Here is a 14,431-nt window from a genome sequence, read left to right on the forward strand (position 1 = left end):
AGAATCCTCCACGACAAGGCAGATGATAAAAACAAACAAGACAAAACATACAACAGCTTAAAGGGTCAGCAACTGGACAAACAAACAGGACAGTGAATGGAATCAATATATCCAACTAAGCCATCAGCACTCAAGCAGCCCATGTAATTTATATACCAGAGATAAACAAGAAAGAAAATGATAATCCAGTTGCTAATGCTGCTTTTCAGGGGAGTTTGGGCAGGTCTAGTTGTGACAGCCATAAGAACCAGAAAACAGGGAAGCCCTCCTACACTGGAATAGGCCAGAATGCAAAGGATGTCAGGTGTGGGATCCAGCAAGGCTTAATGAAACTGGACAAACAAACAGGGAATAACATACTGACATTCTCTGGGAAACATACTCAGCTAGTTGAGAAGAAGATAATCAATTATAGTTAAGTGATAACAGCTGCAGTCTTTGTAGGGTAAGAAAAGAGGTTACGCAGCAAAGGAGCACAGCAGAACTTAACAGGGAGTTTAGAGAAGAAATGGGAAGAAAGAAGAAGTAGGCTTTAAGGAAGCACTTCTTGCTGCTAAAACTTATATTTCAACATAGCGCTCTGTTGGTTTAGACAGTTTTGCACATTAAAACACCAGGATTTATCAGCAGAAAACGAATTTATGTTGATTTCCAGGTTACCTCCTACTGTTCTAGAGCAGGTTGTGCAGAGAACACCTGGAATGGACAAACCCAGAGCTCCGCACAAAGTGCTTACCAATGAAGGGATCGATGACGTGCCGCTTTTTCACCTTGGTTTCTGTGATGGCAGCATAATAGGCACAAGTCATTTTGATGAGCCAGGCTGCTCTCATTACTGGAACGGTGTATTTTGCCAAATAGCCAAAGACCTCTTCCTTCTTGCTAAAGATGGGTACCTGTAACAACAGAGCAGGGGGAAATCACAACCATGAACGTGAACAGGAACCATTCCAGTTCAACCCCACACACTGCAGGGATTGCCATCTGTGCAGGGGAAAAACACACTGTGCTGCTCTGCAACTTGAGGGAATTCACCTTTGGTCAGACAGCAACAGCACCAGAGCAGCATTTCAGTATAAACAAACACAAAGCAAAACGAAAGAAGACAGAAAACGTAATTACATCACTGTAAATCCTCACTGTGAATCCTGCAAACAGCTTTGAGGATATCCTCCAGAGATGACGTAAACAGCTACAAAAGGTACAGGGTAGAGACTGAGTCAGAAGCACAAGCATTTGCTGGATGAGGACAGATTGAAGAGAGGACTCTTCATTTTGTAAACATGAATGGTTACAAAAGGCTTGTAATATCACAAGTGGCCAACAGAAGATGATGAGAAACAGGGAATTGAATACCAGGGTAGGAAGGAATTCAATCATTCAAGACTGAAAATTCAAGATTTTGGAGAATATCAATGAAATCATCAAACTGTGGACTCATAGAGCAGGAATTGATAACACATCACAGAAAGAAGTCCAGAAGTGGGGTTCGCTTTCGTGGGATGGAGGACAGAAGCATGGATGCGATCACAGAGGTCTGAGACACAATCAGAGAGCACAGATACACTGGGTAGGTATTTCAAGTTCCCTAAACTACCTATTGTCGAACTACTAACTCACTGCATTCCTAACATCCTTCCCAGTTATTCTCTGCTGCCTCACAAACACAGACTGCTTGGCTACCAGCTGCAGCTGGTTTTGTGCCTACGACCATGAAAACCAAAGGAGTGCAATGCAGGAAACTGGCAGAGACCTCCAAAGTCTTACATTTTCACAATGACCTCAGGACATCGACAGCCAACATACAAAGAAAGACAAAGGGAATAAGTTTCTTAAGAAACAGATCATGGGGAAATCCAGTGATTTTATTTTCCCGAGGCTGACACAGAATTCCAGGGGTCAGGCAGGCTCCAGCTGCTACACTACACTCTCTGCCACTATTTTGCCGCTGCAAATTAAGTCTTTCCACAATACAAAGTAGATTCCTAGGCTCCTGTTTACAGGCTCACCCTGAAAGACAGTGCGCTCTCCTTGTTATCAGGCCCTAAGAAACAGAAGAGCAAGACCCTACCTCTCTATTTTACAGAATTCAGGGCAGCCAGGGCAATGTCTGGCCCTACGTCCCACAGACCAGGAACACTTTGTGGTCTGGTCTCAACCAGGCTAACACACATACTGCTCTCAGCTTAAAGACAGCAACACACATCACTGCAACAGAAATCTGAGAAGTCACTCAGCTGATTATTTCCAGTAATGCTCACTATGCACGGAGCCTGACACACAGCCTCTCCTGTAACGTACCTTCTTGGCGAGGTGAGTGAGGGGCTTTGTTCCAGCCAGGTCCGTGAACCAGTTGTTTATGGCACTCTGTGAACGCGCTGTCACCAGCCAGAAGTTGTCCTTCTGATTCACCTGGGGTTTCCTTCTTCCTGTGTCTGGCAGCGTATTGCACCGCAGCTTTTCTGCAATAATACTGCTGAAGTTTGAACTGATCTGGAGCAAGAAGGGGGGGGAAAAAAAAAGGATGAATTGCATTTCGTAGCTCAGTGATCTTTTCAGTGTGCTTAAAATTCCACCCGAGCTTCCAGCCAGAAGTCTCGTTGGTTATGAGCTTCCGAAACACAAAAAGCCATGAATATTTTCCTTCGTTATAAAGAGAAGAACGCTTCATAGAATCATCAAGGCTGGACAAGCTCTCTCAGATCCCCAAACCCACCCCACCATGCCCATCACCACGTCCCTCAGTGCCACATCCCTATGGAAATGGAGCATTTCCAGGGACAGTGATGGCACCACTCCTTGGGCAGCTGTGCCAATGCATCATTGCTCTCTTGGAGAAGGAACTTTTCCTAGTATCTGAGCTTGCCAGCTGACAGAGGCAGAGAAAGGTCAGAGAAAGGCAGGTAAGAGCTACCAAGCCATTTTTCCTCATCTGTTAGCAGACAGTCACTGTAACAAATGCTGGATGCCCACGCTGTCAGAACCAATATAGGTGTGCCACACTGTCACAGCTGCTGCCCCAAAGCAGGAGGCCACAGCAGCAGCTCAGCAGGAGGAGCAGCTCCCCACCAAGCCCTGTAAGGCAGGCAGGGCAGTTACCGCCTGGATGCTGGGAGCACAAAGCACAAGGCCGTTATGTAAGCCCACACTTCCATCCCCAGATGTCTCGGGAACCCTCACACCTCCTCTCCCATAGCAATGACGCCACCAAACCCACGCTGAACAAGTTTCTTGCCGCTGATCCCGCAGCCCCTCGCTGCAGGGGCATCGCACTCAGACACGCGCTGACACACGGGGCAGGTCTGAGGGCAGCCCCGGGGCTGGCTCTCACCTTGGCCGGGTTGAAATTGACGTTCTTAGCGCTGCCGTGCTCGTCCCCGGACACTGCGGGCTGGTTATTGAAGCCCTGCTTCACGTTCAGGGCCGTCAGCTCATCCTGCGGGGGAAAGAAGGGCGGTCAGCGCCCGGACACAGGGGCTGACAGGGCCCGGCCGCGACCCCCAACCCGGAGGGCTGCCCCCTCCCATCCCCCCCAGCACCTCCTTCTGCTTGGGGTCCTGCGGGTACACGTCGGGCGGGCCGAGGCGCGGCCGCTTGAGCGGGCGGTGCTCGTAGCTGAGGACGCCGAAGGCCGCCATCCCGGGCACGGCCGGACAGGCCGCAACAACGAGCGCCGGGCCGCCCGCCGCTGCGCATGCGCGGCACGACGGTTAGCGGAGAGAAACGAGCGGCGCCGGAGAGTCCCGAGGCCCGGCCGAGGAAAGGCGAAGATTGCCGAAGGGAAGAACCCGAGCCTGAGCCGAGCGACTGGCGGAAAAAGCCGAAGGAAGCCGAGATGCGCCCGGCGCCCCCTGGCGGAAATGCATCGCAACGACCACCAGAGTGAGACCCCAATACGGACTGTACACAGGGACAGCGTGGAAATGGGGGCTGCAAAAACAATATGTCAGTGATTCCTTGGAAATCCACTGCATATGTATATAATGCTCTATAGCTTAATAACACTCTTGTCTATCAGGCCACATGATAGGAGGAGTGATCCCACGTGCCCAGCACTGAATAGAAACATCCCTGCTTTATAACCTCGCTGTGGTTATAGAGTTTGATCCCAGACATCGCTGCAGCCGTGGGGCTCAGCAGGAAGGGCGGCGCTGCCCCATGGGGCGGGTGTTGCAGTGGGTCAGGAAGTGGTGGTGCTGCGGAAGCTGTGAGCCGCACAAGGTGGGCCGCGCGCCGAGCATCGCAGCATGGCGGTACCCGGGGCTGCGCTGCTGCACATCCTGCTGCTGGGGCTCGGCACCCGCCTGGCCACAGCCAGCAGCCCCACAGGTAAGGGGGGATGGGGGAAGCTGCTGTGATGGCGGCCGAGGATGGGATGTGGGGCCGTGTGGGCCTGTGTGACCTCAGTGGTGTGTTTGTGCCCCTGGCTCAGCGCTGTGTCATTGCTGCTGTTGCCCTCCATGTGGGTATGGATGGGCCCCGTGGGTACAGCCCCCAGGCTCCCAGCCCTGCAGCTGTGGGCCTGGCCATGGGGCAGCCTCGTGGCTTAGCATCCGGCTGTGAGCACCCCAGGCAATGCAGGATGAGAGCCCTTCGGATGCCGGGGGGCTGCGGGAGGGCCAGGGGAAGGTTGGATCAGCCCCGTGTGTCAGCCAGGCTGAGCCGTGGTCAACAGATCTGCGCTGGCCTCCATTTGCATTACTGTGGTGTCAGCGGTGCTCACATATGCAGGGGACAGGGGTGGATGGTTCCTCTGTGACCTTTGCTATCTGCTGGAAGCTCACTTCTGATCTGTCGGTCACGCACCCAGTTTCCATCCCAAAGCGGCTCTCATTTGCTCAGCTCCACCATTTGCTGTGCGTTACAAAATGGTAAACACGCATTTCCTCTGGCAAATGCAGCTGAGCGCAGCATCCTGCCATAACCACAGCGCTGAGCTCGGGGCTCCTCGGGGTGGGCATGTGGCACTGAGAGATGCGGTGATGGATGTCTTGGGGTGGGCTGGGGATGAGCTTGGGGATCTGAGAGGTCTTTTCCAACCTGAATGATTCCAGGGGTGGATTGCATCCTGTTCAATGAGGAGTACATGACCTGCACATGGGGCAGCGGGCAGACGCTGACAGCCAACTACTCCCTCTATTACTGGTGGGTGCCTGGGGCTGGAGGCTCCACCTGCAGCCCCGTGGGGATGGAAAGCATTGGGATGGGCTCTGGGAGGAGCACACAGGGTTCAAGCAGCCCCATGACTGCCGTGTGCAGGTATGAGAACAGGTCGCCCGTGGTGGAGTGCCAGCAGTACCTGTGGGAGCACGGTGTGCGCATCGGCTGCCGCTTCAAGCAGAGTGAGATCATCCAGTTCCAGCCCTTCCATGTCCGCGTCAATACCAGCCTCAATGGCCAGACCCTGGAGATCCCCAGCAGTTGTATGGAGCTACAGAACTACGGTACGTGGTGGCGTGGGGACACCCATGGGTCCTCAGGACGTGGGTGGTGAGTACAGCTCTCACCAGGTACCTCCTGTGCTTCGCAGTGAAACCAGAGGCGCCCGTCAACCTGACCATCCGCAACATGAGCAGCAACCAGCTGCAGCTCACCTGGAGCTCGCCCTACCCCAAGGCACACTGCCTGGAGCACGTCGTCAAGTACAAGAGCAACAAGGACACCAGCTGGACGGTGACAGCCCCCGCACCGCGCCTGCCCCCGGCCACGTAGCGCCTGCCCTCACCACCCACCCCTCCTCTCTCTGCAGAAGCAGGAGGTGAAAGGAGACATCTTCTCCCTCCCCAGCGTGGACTATGAGAAATACTACACCTTCTACGTGCGCAGCAAGATCAACAACTACTGTGGCAGCACCCAGCTGTGGAGCGAGTGGAGTTTGCCTGTATTCTGGGGCAGCAACTCCAGCAGCAAGGGTAGAAGTGGTCCTGAGCCCCCAGCGTCCCCACGGCATCCCTGCAGTGTCCTCACAGTGTCCCCCTGGCTCGTTGTAGGTGTGGCAGAGGAGCAGGTGCAGTGGTTCTGGATCCACACGGTGCTGATCCCCATCGCCTCCTGTCTGCTGCTGCTGGTCCTGGTGGTGCTGTTGGTGCGCATGGAAAGGTGGGTGCATGGCTGGGCGGTGTGGGGCAGTGTGGGGCAGCCCCTCTGACGCCTCTCTGCTCCCATGCAGGGTGTGGGTCATCATCATGCCCCGAATCCCCAACCCCAGCAAGAACTTCGACGATCTCTTCATCACCCACAATGGTGACTTCCAGGTAAGGCGGCTGCCATGGCTCACTACACCACCCAGCTGGTGGCAGCTCCTGACCCCTCTCACCCCGCTCTGTCCCTCAAGGAATGGGCCGGAGTCCCGAAAGATGTAGTGGAGAGTTTCAAGCCCAACTACAGTGAGAGCATCTGCCACGTGAGCGAGCTGCCCTCTAAGGAGGGCTATGAGCCCCTCCAAGACAATAGCGCCCTCCCACCAGGGGGGATGCCTGGCCCCCATGAACAAGGCCCCTACAAGAACAGCTACGTGGGAGTGTGATGCTGGCACCAAAACACGCTGCTCCCTGCTTCCACCCTGCCGAGTGCCCAGGGGACCCCAGCCCTGCTCCTCACCATGGCTGCGCTCACAGCCCAGTGGCAATGGATGGGAAGGGGCAGCAGGCGGCTGCAGAGCAGGCAAGAGCCACCAGCCAGAGGTACAGAGCACCAAGAGACATGCACAGCACCGAGAGCCACCCTGAGGGGACAAGCTGCAGTGTCACCCCAGCTGCAGTTGTACTCTGGGCATGCGTAAGCCTGGCCATGCACAAGCCTGGCCACTTGCTTGCTTGTGCTACAGGTTTCCAACTTGCAGCTTCCAGCTGCAATAAAGCTTTGCTGCGCTTCAGTCTTGACTGGTCTCATTTTGAGTTGTATATTAGGAAAACATTCTCTGAAAGAGCTCAGGCAGTGAAATGGGATGGGGACAGTGGGACATAAAGATGTAGGCATGGTGGTGTCCCTGGAAATGTTCCAGAGTTATCAAGAGGTGGTACTGAAGGACGAGGTCAGTGGCATGTTGGGAATGGGCTGAAGGATCCTACAGGTCTTTTCCAAACTGAATGATTCTGTGATTCTATGATTTTGGGAAGACTGGGGGGGAACTCCAGAACACCAGCCCCCAGAACCCGCCTCCCACCTCACAAACGCTGTGGAGCAGCACCAGGCCCCACGTTCCCATCCCCACAGCAGCATCATGTTCATCCACATCACCCACGGTGGTGAGTTCCCCACAGCCACAGGCTCATCCCGTGCCACCCCAGTGGTGCTCAGGGTCCCCTTGGCTGCCACTGTTTCCCTGCAGACAACGAGAGTTTCCTGGCCAACACCGACTGCCCCGTGCTGCTGCTGCTATCTCACCTGCGCAGCAAAGTGGGGGTCCCCCCCAACGGTGAGCGCAGGGGGCAGTGGGGGGGCCCGCTGGGGTGGGATGCTGTGCCCACGCACTGTGGCTTTTGCAGAAGTCATCGACCTGTGTGACAATCTGGGCAGCCCCAAGATGCTCTTCCAGGTGAAGACCGTGCAGGACAGGGCCAGCGACTTCCTCGAGGCACACGGCACCTACTATGTCTGTAGGGTTGAGTTTGGTGCCCCCGGTATGTGCAGGGTCCCGTGGTCCCCGTGGGCACCGCAGTGGGGATAGGGGAACATAATGGCACATCCCCGCAGGCACCGCGCAGGAGCAGACAGCACAGTCCTTTGTGCCCCTCCTGAAGAACCCCAGCGTGGCACTGACCGGTGGGTGCGGGGATGGGAATGCATGGGGTGGGGGCACCAGCCTGGGGCTGCTGCTGAACCCCCAGTCCCATTTGTGGTGCAGAGGCGCTGCGGCTGTATGGGCAGAACCCTCATGGGAAGCCGCTTCGCTCCCTGAAGACGCTGGAGAGCAGGAAGGGACCAAGCTCCGAGGTGCTGCCCACTGCTGCCCGCACTCAGGGAGTGGTACGGGGCGGTCGGGGGATCACACGGCACAGGGGATCCCCCCTGGGTACCGGGACACCACCGGCCATGGGTCCAGTGTGACCAGGGGCCCTTCCCAACTCCAGCACCCGGGGCTGGGGGTGCTGCTGCTCCTCACACCTGCTGTCCCCGTGCCACGCCACCCTCAGGCCTCACCCTGGTTCTCCATCAGTGCTTGTCTCCATCCCCATCCCACTCCACCTGCGTATTTGGAGCACCATTCTTGGTCAACTCTGCGGCCACATCCTTATGTCCCACCGCCCTCATCACCTCCTGCCCATAGCCCCCATCTCTGACAGCCCCAACCCCACAGCCCCCATCCCCTACCTCCCTGTGTCCATATCCTCGTGCCCCGCTGCCCCCATTCCCATGGCCGTGTCCTCACTCCCCTTGTCCCCATTCCCTGCCATCATACGCCCACACCCTTGTGCCCCGCTGCCCCCATCCCCTTCCACATCCTCACATCCCATTGTCCCCATTCCCACTGCCACATCCCCGTGCCTCCTCCCCACGTTGTCCCGCTGTTCCCACCCTCATGCCTCCCACCGTCCCTTGCAGGTTAAGGCAGCAGGTAGAGGCGCATCCCGGCCCCGTGAGGAGCAGTACGCCTCCCCCCGTAAGAGCACACTGGCCCTGGGGGGTCGGCAGCAGCCGCGGCAGCGCTGAGGCCCAATAAAGCAGCACTCCGCACTCCAGCCGTGCTCGTGCCCCCGGTCTCCCGGTCCATACCCCGCCCCACTATCGCCCCCTATCGGTGGGGCAGCCCCAGCCCCCCACCCCCCATCCCCGTGGGCGTGTTCTGTGCGCACACTGACGGTAACTTTCCACCGCTGCCCACATGGCGCCCCGCGCTTCCGCCCCCTCCGGCTCCGCCCCGAGCGGCGGGTTGGGGGCGTGACTCCGGCATGACCCGCCCCCCGGGGAAGGCGATTGGAAGAGGCGGAGCGGAGGCCGCGCCCCCTCCCGGTCCGGGCTGCAGCGGTGCCCGGCTCGGCGGTGCCGGCGGCCGGGACCGGACGGGGCGGGACGGGTGGCGGCGGAGCGGGCGGGGCGGTGCCGGCAGCGGGCACAGAGCATCGGCACGGCGGCGGGCTCACCATGATCGTGTGTCCCCAGAGCGTGGAGCACCCCCGAGGAAGCCGGTGCCAGCGGCTGCCGGGGCAGGTAGGACCCGCCCCGCCGCTACCGGAGCCCCCACCGGACCCCGCGCTGACTGTGCCCCGGTCCCGCCCGCAGCACCGGCCCTGCCCGCAGCTCGGCCGCCGCCCCCACCCCCCGCTCCCCCCGGCCGGTCCCTGCTCGCCGCCCGCCGCCGGGGCTCGGGGCCGGCGCTGTCCCGCAGCGGGGCCCGGTGCCGGTGCCGGTATCGGTGCGGCGGCGCCGTCCCCTTTGTGCGGGATGCGGGAGGCGCCGTGCCTCCATCACTGCCAATCAAAGTTGTTTTTCTCTCTCCGCCTGCACTGCCCGCGCTGCGCACCGGGGGCGCTGCCGCCGCCGTTGCTCGCACAATGGGGCCCCGGTTACCGGCAGCCCGCACCGGGCACCGGCGTTGCCCTCGAGTCCGAGATAGCGGGACGGGGGCTGCGGGACGGCGGGCGTCACCGGCGGGGCCGCAAGGAGCCGGGAGCCGCCTCGGGGAGGGGTCGGGGGGAGCCCCCCGGCGGGGTCCTGTGCACCAGGAGTGGGGGAGGAGACGGATCCCGGCCCCGACGGCTGCCGTCGAGGAGCAGCGGCTGGAACCGGGCGCCGGGATGCCAGGAGGGGGAGCGAGGAGGGCTGGGGAGGGTGAAGTGTGGCGGCACTCGGGTGTGAGCAGTGAGGCTGTGGGGATGTTGGGACAGCAGTGCTGGGGGGTGTGGGTGGGAGAGACTGTCATGGTGGTGGGGCTGAATGGCAGCCTTGTCCCCGTGGCCCACGTGTGGGTATGGGGCTGCTCTTGGTCCTTTTGCACCCGGAGTGGAGAAGCCATCACGCCTGGTGGCCCTGGCACCAAGCTGGTGAGCTCCATGCACAGGCAGGGCAGCTCACTTCCAGCCTTTGCCCTTGGGACACAGGAGCTGGCGCTCCTCATCCCCTTTTGGTTTTCCTTTTTTTGCCCTCCTTTTCCCCAGACCAAAAGCAAAGCTCCAGATGGCACCTGAGCAAAGCACTGACACCGGAGCCACTGCACTTGTCACCAGCAATGGCACAAAAAGTCATGGCCACATCCCGCACTGCTCCTCCATGGGTGTGATGGACTGCAGCTAACCAGGCCTGACGTGGCAGTGATGGGTGCCTGGGCTGGGCTCTGAGAGCATCCTCTCTCTGGCAGCATGGGGACCCCCTGATCCCCTCCTGTGCTCCCACAGGTGGTGAAGATGTCCGGTGGTGGCGGTGAGCCTGAGCGCCCTCAATTCCTGTTTGTGAAGGCTCTGGCGAGCCGGGGCCGGCTGGAGGCAGTGACCCAGCAGATGGGCTACCACCCCCGCTACCTCGACAGCTTCCTGAAGACACAGCACTACCTGCTGCACATGGACGGCCCGCTGCCCTTCGACTGCCGCCATTACATCGCCATCATGGTGAGCCCACCCTCACAGCCCTCGGATCGCCCCGCAGAAGCCAACTGGGGCTGACATTTGGCTCTTGCAGGCGGCCGCACGGCACCACTGCCGGTACCTGGTGAACCTCCACGTGCTGCAGTTCCTGCGGGCGGGGGGTGATCCCCAGTGGCTGCGTGGGCTCGATTTCATCCCCCTCAAACTGCGCAACCTCAGCGAGATCAACAAGATCCTGGCGCACAGACCCTGGCTCATCACCAAGGAGCACATCGAGGTAGCGGGGATGAGCGGGTTGTGTGCGGATGGGGTGCACTCACTGCCTGCCCGCCGTGCATTGCTGCCCTGTCTGTCCCACAGAAGCTGCTGAAGATCAGCGAGTGGAGCTGGTCGCTGGCAGAGCTGGTGCACGCCGTTGTCCTCCTGGCGCACTGCCACGCGCTTGCCAGCTTCGTTTTCGGCTGTGGTTGTGAGCAGGAGGAAGGGCCGGTGGGCCGGGGCTTGCTGAAGTCCTCTCCACCTGGGAACCAGTGCTTCTGTGAGGCCGCCATGGGGAACGGCTGCGGGCAGGAGCTGCTGCGCATCAACCGCAAAAGGGTGAGCCCCTGGGGTGGGACTGCGGGGATAGGGATGGTGTGGGAGGATCCCGTCCTCACAGCCTGCCGTGCTCCTGTGCAGTCCCTGGACTCCTGCATGGAGCTGGACTCGCTGCGGGAGCGCGTTCAGCGGATCCACGTGGAGATGGAGGGCAGGGAGGAGATGAGGCCGCTGCCAGACCGCGAGGAAGGTGAGGGGGTGTGGGATGGGAGCATCGGGATGGGAGCATTGCTGCCAGCAGTGCCTGGGAATGGGGCAATGCCAACCGTCTGTGGGCTCTCCCCACACAGATACTGATGGGGAGGTCACCGGTGCTGCCAACCTCGCGTGCTACCTGCAGGACCCCGACTTTGGGTACCAGGACTTTGCGCGGCGCGATGAGGAGCAGACGCAGGTATTCAGAGTCCAGGTGAGGTTCCTGCTCTCTCCTGCCATCCAAGGAGTGGGTGGGTGCTCGTGGGCTGCCCGCATGGCCCCAGAATGCCCAAGCAGGGCTGTGCCCCACCATGGGACACATCAGAGGGCTGGGGGGATGGTGACCAGTGACTTGCGCCCTCAAGGACCACCACACGTCCCCTCTGGGCTGGGTGTGGGTTGGCACTGAGATGGTGGTCGAAATCATTCCCAAGCTGCTTGGTGAGGGACACTGTGACTTGTGGTAGAGAAAACCCTGTGAATTCTGCTGCATCCCGAGGTCTTTGGCAGCCCTTCTCCCCAGGAACAGGCCTCAAATCTTTTCTGCAGTAGCAAAAGCCTCTTGCTGTGCTCAACAGGATTACTCTTGGGAAGACCACGGCTTTTCCCTGGTTAACCGGCTTTACTCAGACATTGGGCATCTCCTTGATGAGAAGTTTCGCATGGTGGATGGTCTGCAGAGCAGTGCCATGGCCAAGCGGCAGGGCTGCGAACCCTCGGTCTTCAAGCGGGGCATCTGGAACTACATCCACTGCATGTTTGGCATCAGGTAAAGACAGCAACCTCGTGGTCCAGGGGAGAAAACCACGTCAATCCAGGTGGGAAGAGAGTGGGCTGTGTGCCCAGCTGTGTGGAGGTGTTCTTGTACATGGGCTTGGAAAAAAGATAACGATTCAGTTGCACAGGCTGCCCAGAGAGCTCCATCCCTGGAGGTGCCTATGGCTGGGCTGGATGGGGCCCTGGGCAGCCTGAGCTGGTGGGAGGCACCCAGCCCATGGCACGGGTGGGACTGGGTGGGCTGTAAGATCCCTTCCAACCCAACTGCTCTATAACTATGCATGGCTGCTGCAAGGTGCTGCACAGACGGGGCATCGGTGCCCAGTGTTGTGTCCTTGCCCCATGGCTGTGACGTGTCCCTGGTGGACCACAGGAGAGATGTGTGGCTGGGGCCGGGAGCTGGCTGTGACTGCCCTGTGCTTCCCGCAGGTACGATGACTACGACTACGCAGAAGTGAATCATCTACTGGAGCGAATGCTCAAAGTTTACATTAAAACGGTAACCTGCTACCCAGAGAAGACAAACCCAGAAATGTTTGACAGGTTCTGGAAGCAGTTCAAGCACAGTGAAAAGGTAGGGCAGCCTCTGAGAGGGGGTGAGCAGGGGCTGAGGGTTGGGATGCTCACGGAGCAGAAACTTTTAAGCCATTGAATGGGAGCTAGAGGAAAATGGAAATGGGCTGTTTGTAAGGAGTTGGGTGTAATGTGTGGCACAGGGCCACTGGCAGCATGGGGAGCTGAGAGGTGGTCATCCCTTGGTGGGCAAGCCCTTGGTCTGGCTGTAACCCATAGCAGTGATGTGCTGATGCCCAGCACACAGCACTGGGAACAGCAACAGGCTGCAGAACAGGAGGGGAAAAGGGCATCTGCCCATGCTGGAAAACCTGGTAGTGTTTTGTCCTTTGCCAAACGACACTTGAATCTGGATGGGTGCTTGCTGCATGAGCATCTCCTGCTTCTCCCCCAGGTCCACGTGAACCTGCTCATTCTGGAGGCCAGGATGCAGGCAGAGCTGCTGTACGCACTGCAGGCCATTACCCAGTACATGGTCTCGTAGGCAGTGGGGAGCTGCGCTGCGGCAGGGCCGGGCAGCATCCTCTCTCCCTGGACTCGTGTGCAACCCGTCGTGCTGGGACAGGCGGCGAGGGATGACTCCATTTAGTTTACTTGACTGTCTTGTTCCTTTTCTTTTTTTTTTTTCCCCCTGTGGGGCACGCTGAGTAGCCCTGTTTCGTGCAATTACCAAACTGTGAGGCAAGTCCGTGCTGCGGAGATGTTGGTGTGATGCTGAAGACTTGAACTTGTCCATGGAGGACCGCCAAAGACACGGGTGGGGGGTCAGGAGGGGATCAGGCTGTGTTGGAGGGTTAGGGTTAGCAGCAGCTCCTCATCCCTGTGCTGCAGGAGCTCTGCTTCCACCCCCCCTATTGACAGCCTCCATGGAGGCAACATCTTGCTTAGGAGCCAGGTGGGTGCACTGTGGCATCCCATAGTGTGTGTGCTGGGTCCCAGCCCAGCACAGGGAGGGGATGCACTTGCTGCTGTGCCCATGTCCTGCCATCCACGTTCATGTGCCAAACAAAACCCTGTGGGTCAGACAAGCCAACTCCAAACCACGAAGCTCTTGCAGGTGAGTGCCCTTGGCACTCCTTGTGCAGGGTGAGAGGGCCTCTGACAGCCTTTGGGCTCCGGAGGGTTGCACAGAGGACTTGTGGCTGTCCACAGGGTTGTTAGTCCCAAACCCCGTGCCGTTTCCTATTGGTGGAGGTTCAAGAGAAATGAGGGAGGCTTCCTGAGTTAACACAGAGCTGGCATCTTCCTCTCACAGCAACAAGGGCTGGGGTCCTTCACCCAGACGTTTGCTCTTAACAGCCCAGCTGAGCTAAGGGAAGCCCCAGCCATAGGCTGGGGACTCCTGGGGCTGCCCTGGGTGAGCAGCACCAGCCCACCCTGCCAGGAGCTCCCTGGCTCAGAGCTGCTCCATGCATGTGAACAGCCCAGAGCTGGGGGCGAGGGAACCTGGTTCCCCCTGGGAACTACAAGAGGGGGTACAGGGCACCCCATCATCAGAGGGAGTCTGAAGTGAGGGCAGCTGTAAGGTCAGCCCAGTGCACGCTGCTTCAGTCGACCTGTTTACTGCGTAAATGTATGGGGAGAAAACCTTGTGTATGGAAGCTAAAGAAAAAGCCTATTTTTGCTATAAATATATTATGTTTGACATGGATGCGCGTTTTCTTTCTGGCTGGGGCAGGCTGTACTGGGACGGTGCTGGTATCTGGATGGCTGTGTTGGGCAGGGCTGGGTGTGCTGCCCAAAGGTGCTGTAACATCCCAGCTCAGCTT

The 14,431-nt window shown here is 58.7% G+C and overlaps 4 protein-coding genes across 7 annotated transcripts in view; 3 read left to right on the forward strand and 1 right to left on the reverse strand.

Annotated features, from left to right (window-relative positions):
• The window catches only part of MED12 (mediator complex subunit 12), a 33,596-nt gene extending 29,894 nt beyond the window's left edge, over positions 1–3,702 (reverse strand). Inside the window, exons 1-4 of the mRNA XM_015860124.2 lie at positions 3,540–3,702; positions 3,332–3,436; positions 2,302–2,493; positions 737–896 (exon numbers count right to left, since the gene is read on the reverse strand). Coding sequence (XP_015715610.1) covers positions 737–896; positions 2,302–2,493; positions 3,332–3,436; positions 3,540–3,638 — 556 coding nt within the window. The 5' untranslated portion in view covers positions 3,639–3,702. The remainder of the gene's footprint in view (positions 1–736; positions 897–2,301; positions 2,494–3,331; positions 3,437–3,539) is intronic.
• Positions 3,703–3,886: 184 nt separating this feature from the next.
• On the forward strand, positions 3,887–6,881 carry IL2RG (interleukin 2 receptor subunit gamma). Of its 2 annotated transcripts, XM_015860120.2 has the most exons (8): positions 3,887–4,329; positions 5,055–5,145; positions 5,260–5,444; positions 5,531–5,673; positions 5,750–5,912; positions 5,991–6,099; positions 6,170–6,254; positions 6,335–6,881. In XM_015860120.2, the coding sequence occupies exons 1-8, from the start codon at positions 4,248–4,250 to the stop codon at positions 6,524–6,526; spliced, it is 1,050 nt and encodes a 349-aa protein (XP_015715606.1). In that variant the 5' UTR covers positions 3,887–4,247; the 3' UTR covers positions 6,527–6,881.
• Positions 6,882–7,138: 257 nt separating this feature from the next.
• On the forward strand, positions 7,139–8,681 carry C4HXorf65 (chromosome 4 CXorf65 homolog). 2 transcript variants are annotated; one of them, XM_015860121.2, is made up of 6 exons: positions 7,139–7,247; positions 7,331–7,417; positions 7,488–7,622; positions 7,696–7,764; positions 7,847–7,968; positions 8,545–8,681. In XM_015860121.2, the coding sequence occupies exons 1-6, from the start codon at positions 7,223–7,225 to the stop codon at positions 8,650–8,652; spliced, it is 546 nt and encodes a 181-aa protein (XP_015715607.1). In that variant the 5' UTR covers positions 7,139–7,222; the 3' UTR covers positions 8,653–8,681. The 2 variants fall into 2 exon arrangements, with proteins under 2 accessions (XP_015715607.1, XP_015715608.1); XM_015860122.2 differs by having other exon boundaries at positions 7,847–7,935.
• A 320-nt stretch (positions 8,682–9,001) lies between these two features.
• LOC107312575 (sestrin-3-like) lies at positions 9,002–14,313 on the forward strand. 2 transcript variants are annotated; one of them, XM_015860118.2, is made up of 9 exons: positions 9,002–9,150; positions 10,335–10,544; positions 10,615–10,797; positions 10,881–11,117; positions 11,199–11,307; positions 11,408–11,526; positions 11,891–12,081; positions 12,519–12,663; positions 13,057–14,313. In XM_015860118.2, exons 1-9 carry the CDS (start codon positions 9,085–9,087, stop codon positions 13,144–13,146), a joined length of 1,350 nt encoding a protein of 449 aa, XP_015715604.1. In that variant the 5' UTR covers positions 9,002–9,084; the 3' UTR covers positions 13,147–14,313. The 2 variants fall into 2 exon arrangements, with proteins under 2 accessions (XP_015715604.1, XP_032299857.1); XM_032443966.1 differs by having other exon boundaries at positions 9,065–9,150; positions 10,098–10,544.
• The last annotated feature ends 118 nt before the right edge of the window (positions 14,314–14,431 follow it).

This window comes from Coturnix japonica, chromosome 4, assembly GCF_001577835.2.
Source record: "Coturnix japonica isolate 7356 chromosome 4, Coturnix japonica 2.1, whole genome shotgun sequence".
Classification (NCBI taxonomy): Eukaryota; Metazoa; Chordata; class Aves; order Galliformes; family Phasianidae; genus Coturnix; species Coturnix japonica.